At 41.2% G+C, this 14,060-nt stretch overlaps 1 protein-coding gene across 1 annotated transcript in view; it reads right to left on the bottom strand.

Moving 5' to 3' along the window:
* LOC118361556 (cadherin-12-like) overlaps positions 1–14,060 on the bottom strand; it is a 193,346-nt gene that overhangs the window by 81,388 nt on the left and 97,898 nt on the right. Inside the window, exon 3 of the mRNA XM_035741578.2 lies at positions 3,482–3,776. Coding sequence (XP_035597471.1) covers positions 3,482–3,776 — 295 coding nt within the window. The remainder of the gene's footprint in view (positions 1–3,481; positions 3,777–14,060) is intronic.

The following is a 14,060-nucleotide window of genomic DNA, read 5'->3' as shown; positions in this document are numbered from 1 at the left end:
TCAACTGTGGGAGCAATTATTAGGAAATGGAAGACATACAAGACCACTGATAATCTCCTTCGATCTGGGGCTCCACGCAAGATCTCACCCCGTGGGGTCAAAATTATCACAAGAACGGTGAGCAAAAATCCCAGAACCACACCGGGGGACCTAGTGAATGACCTGCAGAGAGCTGGGACCAAAGTAACAAAGCCTACCATCAGTAACACACTACGCCGCCAGGGACTCAAATCCTGCAGTGCCAGACGTGTCCCCCTGCTTAAGCCAGTACATGTCCAGGCCCGTCTGAAGTTTGCTAGAGAGCATTTGGATGATCCAGAAGAAGATTGGGAGAATGTCATATGGTCAGATGAAACCAAAATAGAACTTTTAGGTAAGAACTCAACTCGTCGTGTTTGGAGGACAAAAGAATGCTGAGTTGCATCCAAAGAACACCATACCTACTGTGAAGCATGGGGGTGGAAACATCATGCTTTGGGGCTGTTTTTCTGCAAAGGAACCAGGACGACTGATCCGTGTAAAGGAAAGAATGAATGGGGCCATGTATCGTGAGATTTTGAGTGAAAACCTCCTTCCATCAGCAAGGGCATTGAAGATGAAACGTGGCTGGGTCTTTCAGCATGACAATGATCCCAAACACACAGGAGTGGCTTCGTAAAAACATTTCAAGGTCCTGGAGTGCCGTAGCCAGTCTCCAGATATCAACCCCATAGAAAATCTTTGGAGGGAGTTAAAAGTCCGTGTTGCCCAGCAACAGCCCCAAATCATCACTGCTCTAGAGGAGATCTGCATGGAGGAATGGCCAAAATACCAGCAACAGTGTGTGAAAACCTTGTGAAGACTTACAGAAAACGTTTGACCTCTGTCATTGCCAACAAAGGGTATATAACAAAGTATTGAGATAAACTTTTGTTATTGACAAAATATTTATTTCCCACCATAATTTGCAAATCAATTCATTAATATTCATACAATGTGATTTTCTGGATTTTTTTTCCTAATTTTGTCCACCATAGTTGAAGTGTACCCATGATGAAAATTACAGGCCTCTTTCATCTTTTTAAGTGGGAGGACTTGGACAATTGGTGGCTGACTAAATACTTTTTTGCACCAGGTTTTTATTTTGTAGAATATTTTGTCGTTTTTTTCATGTCACTTCACCATTTTGAACTATTTTGTGTATGTCCATTACATGAAATCCAAATAAAAATACATTTAAATTACAGGTTGTAATGAAACAAAATAGGAAAAATGCGAAGGTGGGTGAATACTTTTGCGGGGCACTGTATGGAATAAAAAGTGCACTATTTTCTATTTTCTATTTTCTAGGAATGTAGTGAAGTAGAAGTAAAAGTTGTCAAAAATATAAATAGTAAAGTAAATTACATATACCCCCAAAACTACTTAAGTAGTACTTACACCACACATGCAAAGTATATTGAAAGTAATTGCATCCACATAGGTATGGTTCCTAAGTTACTTAATCAATTGTCATCCCATCATGCTTAGGTTCATGTATAAAAATTCCCAGTTGATATATTTTTTTACCTACCATGGCTAGAAGAAGAGATCTCAGTGACTTTGAAAAGGGGAATCTCAAAGGAGCATAGGGGGTTTAAAATGTGTGTGCGTGTGTGTGTGTGTGTGTGTCAGTCAGTCAATCAGTCACCAGATCACAACCCAATTGAACACTTATGGGAGATTCTGGAGTGGCACCTGAGACAGTGTTTTACACCACCATCAACAAAATACCAATTGATGTAATTTCTCGTGGAAGAATGGTATCACACCCCTCCAATAGATTTCCAGACACCTGTATAATCTATGCCAAAATGTTAGCTGTTATGGTGGCTCGTGGTGCCCCAATGCCTGATTAAGACACTTTATGTCAGTGTTTCCTTTATTTTGGCAATTACCTGTACATTGACTGTACCCGGCTCCATTAAACTATTTCTATCAGAGCACTGTAGAGATCTGATTTGTTGTTCTCTTCGACAGGGCTTCATAGCAATTCAGATCAAGAGGAGCCAATCTCAAATTGAATTACCTTGATCTCCCTTCCCTGGGGGGAAATACAAGCCTCGATCTGCAATGTACTCAGGCACATTGTGCATAACTGGCTTGCTCACAGAAACATCAACATTTCTTCTCTATCTTCCTCCTGTTTACCTGTGATTATAAAACTCCCTTTCTTATGGTATTTTTTACTATGTCTCGATATAAACCTCAGTACAATACAGTGCTGTTCTAAGAAATGCATCTATTTTGCTATGACAGGTTATCTTCTCTAGGGTAGGGGGCACTATTTTCACCTCCGGATGAAAAGCATGCCCAAAGTGAACTGCCTGCTACTCAGGCCCAGAAGCTAGGATATGCATATAATTGGATAGAGAACACTCTAAGGTTTCCAAAACTGTTAAAATACTGTCTGTGAGTATAACAGAACTGATTTTGCAGGCGAAAACCTGAGAAAAATCCAGCCAGGAAGTAAGATTGTTTTATTTTTGTAGTTTTCTATTTAATGTCATTACAGTATCTATTGACTTAGGACTCAAATTGCAGTTCCTATGCCTTCCACTAGATATCAACAGTCTTTAGAAATTGAAAAATGAGGGAGTAAGACCAGTCTGAACGACTGGACCCTACAGTGTCACAGAGCTTTTTCATGCGCAATCCCGAGAGCGAGCCTTTCCTGTTGACCTTTTATATTGACAACGTTATTGTCCGTTTGAAATATTATCAATTATTTAGGATAAAAACAACCTGCGGATTGAATATAAACATCGTTTGGCATGTTTCTATGAACTTTACGGATACAATTTAGATTTTTTTTATCTGCCTGTTGTGACTGTGTTTGAGCCTGTGGATTACTGAAGAAAACGTGCGAACAAAGGTTTTTGGATATAAAGAGATTTTATTAAACAAAACTAACATTTTTTGAGTAAAATAATGTCTTCTGGGTGCAACCATATGAAGATCATCAAAGGTTAGTGATTCATCAAAGGTTAGTGATTCATTTTATCTCTACTTCTGACTTGTGTAACTGTTCTACTTGGCTGGTTACTGTTTGTAATGATTTGTCTGCTGGGTGATGTTCTCAAATAATCGCATGGTATGCTTTCGCCGTAAAGCCTTTTTGAAATCTGACACCGTGTTTGGATTCACAAGAAGTTAATCTTTAAACCGATGTAAAATATGTTTTGTTTTCTGAATTTTTATAATCAGTATTTCTGTTTTTGAATTTGGTGCTCTGCAATTTCACTGGATGTTGGTCAGGTGAGATGCTTCCATCCCACATACCCTGCAGAGTTATAGCAGATACAGTAAATTACGTATTTTATGATATTTTGTTTGTGTTCCAAATGGCACACTATTCTCTTCATAGTTTACTAATTTTAACCAGAGCCCATAGCTCTGGTTAAAAGAAGTGCACTATAAAGGGAATAGGCCACACAAAGTATTATCTGATATTTCTTCTTACCTACAGGTGACATCTCAGAGACACTAGCTGTGTACGGGCCTTCCAGAAACTTCGGCTCATTGTCGTTGATGTCCTGGACTTTGATCACAAACTGTGATTCGGGCTCCAGGGGCCTGTTTGTGTCAATATCGACAGCCTGGGCGCGAAGGGTATAGTAAGGCTTCACCTCCCTGTCAAGGCTTCTTAAGGCATGGATGTCCCCGGTCGTTGCATCGATGGTGAAAATGGAGCCGGCCCCTTCTCCCATGAGAGTGTACTTCACTGCGCTCTCGCCCTTATCCAGGTCAGTGTGCAGCTACAAGACAAGATAAAAAGTACAGGTTCAGTCCTAACATACTGCTAATGATTCATTGAGACCACAGAGGGAGAACAATTTAATGTTTTAAAGCAGTTTATGAAGTGAGTCGATGGGAATCACTGCACTTACTGACTGCACTTATAAAATACAAAGAAACCCCCCCCACATTCAATATACACAAAACATTAAGAAATACGATTGAGTTCCGCCCCAGCCTCACTTCGTAGGGGCATGGACTCTACAAGGTGTCGAAAGCATTCCACAGGGATGCTGGCTCATGTTGACTCCAATGCTTCCCACAGTTGTGTCAAGTTGGCTGGATGTCCTTTGGGTGGCGACCCATTCTTGATACACACGGGAAACTGTTGAGCATGAAAAACCCAGCAGCATTGCAGTTCTTGACACAAACCAGTGTGCCTGGCTCTACCATACCCCTTTCAAAGGTACTTACATATTGTCTTGCCCATTCACCCTCTGAATGGCACACATTCACAATCCATGTCTCAATTGTCTCAAGGCTTAAAAATACATATTTAATCTGTCTCATCCCCTTCATCTACTCTGATTGAAGTGGATTTAACAAGTGACATCAATAAGGGATCATAACTTTCACCTGGATTCATCTGGTCAGTCTATGTCATGGAAAGAGCAGGTGTTCTTCATGTTTTGTACACTCATTCTATACAAAGTAATGTACCTGTTTGGCCCAGATCGGGTAGAAAAAGTATTACCTATATGATGACACACCCAACAATACAGATGTTAATTTGATCACCCTATTGATGCAGGAAACGTAATCAAAAGTTACTTCAACCGAGTTAGTAAGTGAAGCTGGCAAATTTATATTTGACAACTTGTTGAGTGAACTTGAAACTTTTGGTCAAAAGTAACATTATTTTAAGATTTTTCATTGTGAGCACACAACACTTCATCTGGGATTTGAACTCATAATCCCTTGGTTGCCAGTGACTTGAATTTCCTGCTATGCCAAAAGGTCTGTGGGCATGGAAGAGATTGGCCAAATATTAATTGAGAAGAGTTTATTATGTACTTTGCTAAAACACCTTAAAAATTACAGAGGAATAACTTTTTGAGGCTATTAAATGCTTTCAGTCTGAAAAAACCCCAGGGCTTGATGGCATACAGGTGGAGATATATATGGCCTTTTTAAATATACTCAAAGCTGCATTATTAGCTTATTTGAACTACTCCTATAGAAATGGTAGTCTGTCAGGTACTCAGTGGGAAGGTCTGATTTCACTATTATTAAAACAAGACCCAGATGGCTAATATAAAGATCCAGTCGATCTTAAAAACTGGAGGCCTCTTACACTTCAATGTTGTGATGCAAAAATACAAGTGAAATGCATAGCACTCAGAATTAAAAAGGTTTTACCAAGTATTGTTCATATTGGTTTTTTTTGCATGGACGATGAATTTGAGATAATATATGACAACTACTAGAAGTAAAAGAACATCATAAAACAACTAAAAAGCCAGGCCTGATTTGGAAAAGGTCTTTGATAAAGTAAGACTCAATTGTATTTATAAATGCCTGGATTTTTTTCAATTTCGGTGATTCTTTTATAAAATGGTTAATGGTAATGTATAGCAACCTCAGGTGTAAAATAGTAAATAGCGACTACTTCTCAGAGAGTTTTGAATTTCAAGAGGAGTTAAACAAGGGTGTCTGCTGTCGTCATATCTATTCGTCATGACCATTGAAATGCTAGCTATTAATATCAGATCAAATAACAACATTAGAGGAATATAAATCCAAGGATTAAAAACAAAGGTGTCCATGTACAGTTGAAGTCAGACGTTTACATACACCTTAGCCAACTACATTTAAACTCAGTTTTTCACAATTCCTGACATTTAATCCTAGTAAAGAATTCCCTGTCTTATGTCAGTTCGGATCACCACTTTATTTTATTTTATTCTGACTTTGTCAGAATAATGGTAGAGATAATGATTTATTTCAGCTTTTATATATTTCATCACATTCCCAGAGTGCCAGAAGTTTACATACACTGAATTAGTATTTCGTAGCATTGCCTTTTAATTATTTAACTTGTGTCGAAAGTTTCAGGTAGCCTTCCACAAGCAGTTTCAGGTAGCCTTCCACAAGCATTTTGTCCCATTCCTCCTGACAGAGCGGGTGTAACTGAGTCCGGTTTGTAGGCCTCCATGCTCGCACACACTTTTTCAGGTCTGCCCACAAATGTTCTATAGGATTGAAGTCAGGGCTTTGTGATGGCCACTCTAATACCTTGACTTTGATGTCCTTAAGCCATTTTGCCATAACTGTGGAAGTATTCTTGGGGTCATTGTCCATTTGGAAGACCCATTTGTGACCAAGCTTTAACTTCCTGATTGTCTTGAGATGTTGCTACAATATATCCACATACTTTTCCATCCTCATGATGCCATCTATTTTGTGAAGTGCACCAGTCCCTACTGCAGCAAAGCAACCCCACAACATGATGCTGCCACCCCAGTGCTTCACAGTTGGATTGGTTTCCTTCAGCTTTGCAAGCCTCACTCTTTTTCCTCCAGACATAACGATGGACATTATGGCCAAGCAGTTCTATTTGTGCTTCATCAGACAAGAGGATATTTCTCAATTTCTCAATTTCTTTGTCCCCATGTGCAGTTACAAACCGTAGTCTGGCTTTTTATGGTGGTTTTGGAGCAGTTGCTTCTTCCTTGCTGAGCAGCCTTTGAGCAGTCTGCTCATTTCAAGATTACAACCAATTAATAACCACATTAACCCAAAAATGGAGGAGGCAGGTGGTAGCAGAAGGAGGCCCAATATAAAGGATCAAAACTGGAGGAGGAATAAAAATAGCACAAATAGGAAAGTATACGAGTTGCATTTGAGGACCAGGAAGTTGACAGCTGTGCCATATAGATTTTTTTATGTACCGATTCCGTTGTACAGGGTGTATGAGTTCATATATAAAACTAAGCAAGATTCAAGCCTTCGTGCTTTTCAGCTGAAATTATTATATAGAATTCTTTCCATCAACAAAATGTTGAACATTTGGGGCATACAATCATCTTAGCTCTGCAGATTTTGTTGTGAGGATACAGAATCAATAGGCCATTTATTTTGGTATTGTCCTCAGGTAGCCTGTTTCTGGTCTCAGTTTGAGGAATGGGTGAAAATGCATAACATTGATCTAACATTTAAAGTTTTCTGCTTCAGTGTCTTTAGATATTTTTGTCAGATGTTACTATGGAACACTGAAATATAATTACAAGCATTTCATAAGTGTTAAAGGCTTTTATTGACAATTACATGAAGTGCAGTGTTGCAGTGTTGACCCTTCTTTTTCAAGACCTCTGCAATCCACCCTAAAATGCTGTCAATTAACTTCTGGGCCACATCCTGACTGATGGTATCCCATTCTTGCATAATCAATGCTTGAAGTTTGTCAGAATTTGTGGGTTTTTGTTTGTCCACCAACCTCTTGAGGATTGACCACAAGTTCTCAATTGGATTAAGGTCTGGGGAGTTTCCTGCCCATGGACCCAAAATATTGATGTTTTGTTCCCTGAGCCACTTAGTTATCACTTTTGCCTTATGGCAAAAGCTGGAAAAGGCCATCAAGCTGGAAAAGGCATTGTTTGTCACCAAACTGTTCCTGGATGGTTGGGAGAAGTTGCTCTCAGAGGATGTGTTGGTACCATTCTTTATTCATGGCTTCATTCATTCATTGTGAATGAGCCCACTCCCTTGGCTGAGAAGCAACCCCACATATGAATGGTCTCAGGATGTTTTATTGTTGACATGGCACATAGCTGATGGTAGCTTTCACCTTGTTTTCTCCGGACAAGCTTTTTTCCCAGATGCCCCAACCAATCGGAAAGGGGATTCATCTGAGAAAATTACTTTACCCCAGTCCTCAGCAGTCCAATCCCTGTACCTTTTTCAGAATATCAGTCTGTGCCTGACGTTTTTCCTGGAGAGAAGTGGCTTCTTTGCTGCCCTTCTTGACACCAGGCCATCCTCCAAAAGTTTTCGCCACACTTGTGCGTGCAGATGCACTCACACCTGCCTGCTGCCATCCCTGAGCAAGCTATGTTCTGGTGGTGCCCCGATCCCGCAACTGAATCAACTTTAGGAGACGGTCCTGGCGCTTGCTGGACTTTCTTGGGCGATAAATGATCCGATAAATGTTTTTTTTTAGGTGCAATCTTACTGGCAGCAATATCCTTGCCTGTGAAGCCCTTGTTGTGCAAAGCATTGATGACGGTACGTGTTTCCTTGCAGGTAACCATGTTTGACAGAGGAAGAACAATGATTCCAAGCACCACCCTCCTTTTGAAGCTTTCACTGTTATTCGAACTCAATCTGCATGACAGAGTGATCTTCAGCCTTGTCCTCGTCAATGCTCACACCTGTGTTAACGAGAGAAGCACTGACATGATGTCAGCTGGTCCTTTTGTGGCAGGGCTGAAATGCAGTGGAAATGTTTTTGGGGGATTCAGTTCAGTTACATGGCAAAGAGGTACTTTGCAATTAATTGCAATTCATCTGATCAGTCTTCATAACATTCTGCATTATATGCAAATTTCCGTCATACAAACTGAGGCAGCAGACTATGTGAAAGTTAATATTTGTGTCATTCTCAAAACTTTTGGCCACGACTGTACTGTTCGGAGATCTGGAGAGATAGTCAATTACTAATAAACTAATACTCTTAGTAAAATGATTTATCTTCAACTCGCGATCTGTGGATTCTATTCGATTAGATCGATTAAAAATATGTGTTAAATGTCACAGCATAGTTGAAAGATATATGGTGCATAGAAATCCGAAGAGGGTGGCCAGCAGAGACTGGAGGGAAGCTGAGGATTGGGATGTGGAATCGAATGGTTGAGGGGCAGCTCCTGGGGTTCTGTGGGGGGGATCTTGGAGGGTTGGTGGCCTGGTGGTTGGGAGCTTGGGCCGGTGGCTGATGAATTGCTGAAGAAGGCACGACAATGCCTTTTCCCCCTTGGGAGACTGAAAAGATTTGACATGGTTCCTCAGATCCTCAAAAAGTGCTACAGCTGCCCCATTGACAATATGGTTGCATCACCACCTGGTTTGGCAACTGCTCGGCATCCAGGACCTATATAATAGGTGGTGTCAAAGGAAGACCCCAAACATTGTCAAAGACTCCAGTCACCGAAGTCATATACTGTTCTCTCTGCTACCGCACGGCAAGTGGTACCGTAGCGCCAAGTCTAGGTCCAAAAGGATCCTTAACAACTTCTAACCCCAAGCCATACCGCTGCTGAACAATTAATCAGATGGCCACCCCCTTTTTTTACACTGCTGCTACTCGCTGTTTATTATCTATGCATATTCACTTTAACCCTACCTACATGTACAAATCACCTCGACTAACCTTTACCCGCACACATTGACTCGGTACCAGTACCCCCTGTATACTGTATAGCCTCATTGTTATTTTATTGTGACATAAAAGTAGTTAGTTTATTTAGTAAATATTTTTCTTAACTCTATTTTCTTTAAAACCGCATTGTTCGTTGAGGGCTTTTAAGTAAACATTTCACCGTAAGATCTACACCTGTTGCATTGCATGTGACGAACACAATTGGATTTGATTTGACTTGCTAAGGACACTTCCATCCATGAACAAGTGCTGGTCACATGCAAGTAAATCAATGCTTTTCATTGGCTGATAATCATTTTGTGCGTGAGAACCCATTCAACATTAAATGCTTGCTTATGTTCGCAAGTGTGGCCCCATTAAGTCTCACTAAAATTATTATTTTTTACCTCACAGATAAAGAGGTACAGAGTCCAACTCCATGGAACTGGGACAACATTCAACAGGCCACAATGCCACGGATGTTTGAAGTTTTGAGGGAGCGTACAAATGGCATGGGCTATTACCATAAGCGGCCTTCAACGTCGTTTTAGAGAATTTGTGAGTACGTCCAACTGGCCTCACAACCGCAGATCACTTTTATGGCTTTGTGTGGGCGAGTGGTTTCCTGTTGTCAATGTTATGAACAGAGTGTCCCATGGTGCGGTGGGGTTATGTTATGGGCAGGCGTAAGCTATGGACAACGAACACAATTACATTTTATTGATGGCAATTTGAATGCACAGAGATACCGGGATGATCATCCGCCCCCATCACCACATGTTTTAGCATGATAATGCATATTCCATGTTGCAAGGATCTGTACACAATTCCTGAATGCTGGAAATGTCCCAGTTCTTCCATGGCCTGCATACTTACCAGACATGTCACCCATTGAGCATGTTTGGGATGCTCTGGATTGGCGTGTATGACAGCATGTTACAGTTCATGCCAATATCCAGCAACTTCGCACAGCCATTGAAGAGGAGTGGGACAACATTCAACAGGCCACAATCAACATGCTGATCAACTCTATCAGAAGGAGAAGTGACGCGCTGCATGAGGCAAATGGTGGTCAAACCAGATATTGACAGTTTTTCTGATCCACGCCAATCCTACCGTTTTTTAAAGGTATCTGTGACCAACAGATGCATATCTGTATTCTGAAATCTGAAATCCATAGATTAGGGCCCAATTGATTCATTTCAATTGACTGATTTCCTTATATGAACTGTAACTCAGTAAAATGTTTGAAATTGTTGCATGTTGTGTTTATATTTTTGTTCAGTATACCCTAAGTAAATCAATGTATGGACAGAAGGGGAGGCTGCCTGTATTGTGATGGATTCATTTAGAATGAGTAAATGTATCTTATTCTGGTTTATGCAATGCACCACCCATCTTATTCAATACAGAAACCCCAGGAGTGACACATTTTAATCAGACCCTGCAAATCGATTCATAACTGCACAATTAAAGATGAAAATTAAATACAACTCCTAAAAAGGAATAGACCCATTCCCCACATTAATTAGAAGTGAAAAGTTGAGTGATACTAATTAAAAATTCCATTAGGCTAACAATGGTAATCAATTATACAAAGAGATTAATTAATGTGAAGGCAGGCAAGTACACTTTTTTAACATGCCACATAATCACCAGGGCCTCACGGGCTAGAGGTTTGGGGGATAAAAGCATCTATAAACACTGCAGAGAGGTAGTTTTAGTCAGTTTGTTATACAGTAAGAAAATAAGTTATCCAATTATCCAGCTCAAACCCTCTGCTTTACTGCATTTTTTAAACACATGAATCAACAAAACAAAGACCTATGCATGCTCCATTCAAATGATAACTTTAGTAATGGTCTTCTGTACATTTTTTTATTTATTTAAAAATGAAATGTTTTATTTTTATTTCACCTTTATTTAACCAGAGAACAAGTTCTCATTTACAACTGCGACCTGGCCAAGATAAAGCAAAGCAGTGTGACACAAACAACAACACAGAGTTACACGTGGAATAAACAAACATACAGTCAATAATACAATAGAGAAAGTCTATATACAGCGTGCAAATGAGGTAGGATAAGGGGGTTGAGGCAATAAATAGGCCATAGTGGCAAAATTATTACAGTATGGCAAATTAATCACTGGGGTGATAGATATGCAGAATATGAGTATGCAAGTAGCGGTACTGGGGTGCAAAAGAGCAAAATAGATATAATAAATAACGATATGAGGTAGTTGGATGGGCTATTTACAGATTGGCTATGTACAGGTGCAGTAAACTGTGAGCTGCTCTGACAGCTGGTGCTTAAAGCTAATGAGGGAGATATGAGTCTCCAGCTTCAGTGATTTTTGCAGTTCGTTCCAGTAATTGGCTGCAGAGAACTGGAAGGAAAGGCGGCCGAAGGAGGAATTGGCTTTGGGGGTGAAGAGTGAAATATACCTGCTGGAGCGCGTGCTGTGGGTGGGTACTGCTATGGTGACCAGTGAGCTAAGGCGGGGCTTTACCTAGCAAAGACATATAGATGACCTGGAGCCAGTGGGTTTGGCGACAGATATGAAGCAAGGGCCAGCCAACGAGAGCATACAGGTCGCGGTGGAGTGTAGTATATGGGGCTTTGGTGACAAAACGATTGGCACTGTGATGGACTGCATCAAAATTGGTGATAAGAGTGTTGGAGGCTATTTTGTAAATGACATTGCCGAAGTTAAGGACCGGTAGGATTGTCAGTTTTACAACGGCATGTTTAGCAGCATGAGTAAAGGATGCTTTGTTACGAAATAGGAAGCCAATTCTAGATTTAGTTTTGGATTGGAGATGCTTAATGTAAGTCTGGAAGGAGAGTTTACAGTCTAACCAGACACCTAGGTATTTGTAGTTGTCCACATATTCTAAGTCAGAACCATCCAGAGTAGTGATGCTGGATGGGTGGGTAGGTGTGGGCAGTGATCGGTTGAAGAGCATGCATTTAGTTTTGCTTGCATTTAAGAGCATTTGGATGCCATGGAAGGAGAATTGTATGGTATTTGAAGCTCATATGAAGGTTTGTTAACACCGTGTCCAAAGAAGGGCCAGAAGTATACAGAATGGTGTCGTCTGCGTAGAGGTGAATCAGAGAATCACCAGCGGCAGGAGCGACATCATTGATGTATACAAATAAAATAGTCGGCCCGAGGATTGAACCCTGTGGCACCCCCATAGAGACTGCCAGAGGTCCGGACAACAGGCCCTCCGATTTGACACACTGAACTCTATCTGAGAAGAAGTTGGTGAACCAGGCGACGCAGTCATTTGAGAAACCAAAGCTGTTGACTCTGCCGATAAGAATGTGGTGATTGACAGAGTTGAAAGCATTGGCCAGGTCGATGAATACAGCTGCACAGTATTATCTCTTATCGATGGCGGTTATAATGTCGTTTTGGATCTTGAGCATAGCTGAGGTGCATCCATGACCAGCTCGGGAACCAGATTTCATAGCGGAGAAGGTACAGTGGGATTCAAAATGGTCGGTGATCTGTTTAACTTGGCTTTCGAAATACCTTTGAAAGGCAGGGTAGGATAGATATAGATCTGCAGCAGTTTGGGTCAAGAGTGTCTCTGACTTTGAAGAGGGGGATGACCGCGGCAGCTTTCCAATCTTTGGGGATCTCAGACGATACGAAAGAGTTTGATCAAGTTAGTAGTAGGAGTTGCAACAATTTCGGTGGATAATTCTAGGAAGAGAAGATCCAGATAGTCTAGCCCTGCTCATTTGTAGGGGTCCAGATTTTGCAGCTCTTTCAGAACATCAGCTATCTGGGTTTGGGTGAATCCACAAAGGAAAATGGGTGAAACTTGGGCATGTTGCAGTGAGGGGTGTAGGGCTGTTGACCGGGTTAGGGGGTAGTCAGGTGGAAAGCATGGCCCGCCATAGAAAAATACTTATTGAAATGATCAATTATCGCAGATTTATCATTGGTGACAGTGTTTCCTAGCCTTAGTACAGTGAGCAGCTGGGAGGAGGTGCTCTTATTCTCCATGGACTTTACAGTGTCCCAGAACTTTTTGGAGTTTGTGCTACAGGGTGCAAATTTCTGTTTTAAAAAGCTATCCTTCGCTATCAATTTGCGTATGGTGTCCAGGGCACAGCTGGGGGCAAAAGGTGGTCCATAGCAAGCGGCAATGTTAAGTGACTTGTTTCTGTAGAGGTGGATTTTTAAAAGTAGAAGCTCCAATTGTTTGGGCACAGACCTGGATAGTAAGACAGAACTCTGCAGGCTATCCCTGCAGTATTTTGCAACTCTGCCCCCTTTGATGCTCTATCTCGTCGGAAAATGTTATAGTTAGGGATGGAAATTTCAGGGGTTTTGTGGTGGTCTTCCTAAACCAGGATTCAGACCCTCCTAGGACATCCGGGTTGGCAGAGTCTGCTAGGGCAGTGAATATAACAAACTTAGTGAGGAGGCTTCTAATGTTAACATGCATGAAACCAAAGCTTTACGGTTCCAGAAGTCAACAAATGAGAGCGCCTGAGGAATGGGAGTGGAGCTAGCCACTGCAGGGTCTGGATTAACCTCCACATCACCAGAGGAACAGAGGAGGAGTAGGATAAGGGTACGACTTTGACTAGGCCATTCCAAGACATTTAAATGTTTCCCCATAAACAACGTGAGTGTTGCTTTAGCAGTATGCTTAGGGTCATTGTACTGCTGGAAGGTGAACCGCTGTCCTAGTCTCAAAATTCTGGAACACTGAAGCAGGTTTCCCTCAAGACTTTCCCTGTATTTAGCGGCATCCATCATTCCTTCAATTCTGTCCAGTCTCACGGTCCCTGCCGATGAAAAACATCCACACAGCATGATGCTGGGTGGGGATGGGGTTCTCGGGGTAATGAAAGGTGTTGGATTT

The sequence above is a fragment of the Oncorhynchus keta genome, chromosome 28 (assembly GCF_023373465.1).
Source record: "Oncorhynchus keta strain PuntledgeMale-10-30-2019 chromosome 28, Oket_V2, whole genome shotgun sequence".
In the NCBI taxonomy this organism is placed as follows: domain Eukaryota; kingdom Metazoa; phylum Chordata; class Actinopteri; order Salmoniformes; family Salmonidae; genus Oncorhynchus; species Oncorhynchus keta.
Note: the sequence above shows the minus strand (reverse complement) of the source record. Positions and strands in the feature narration are given on the sequence as shown.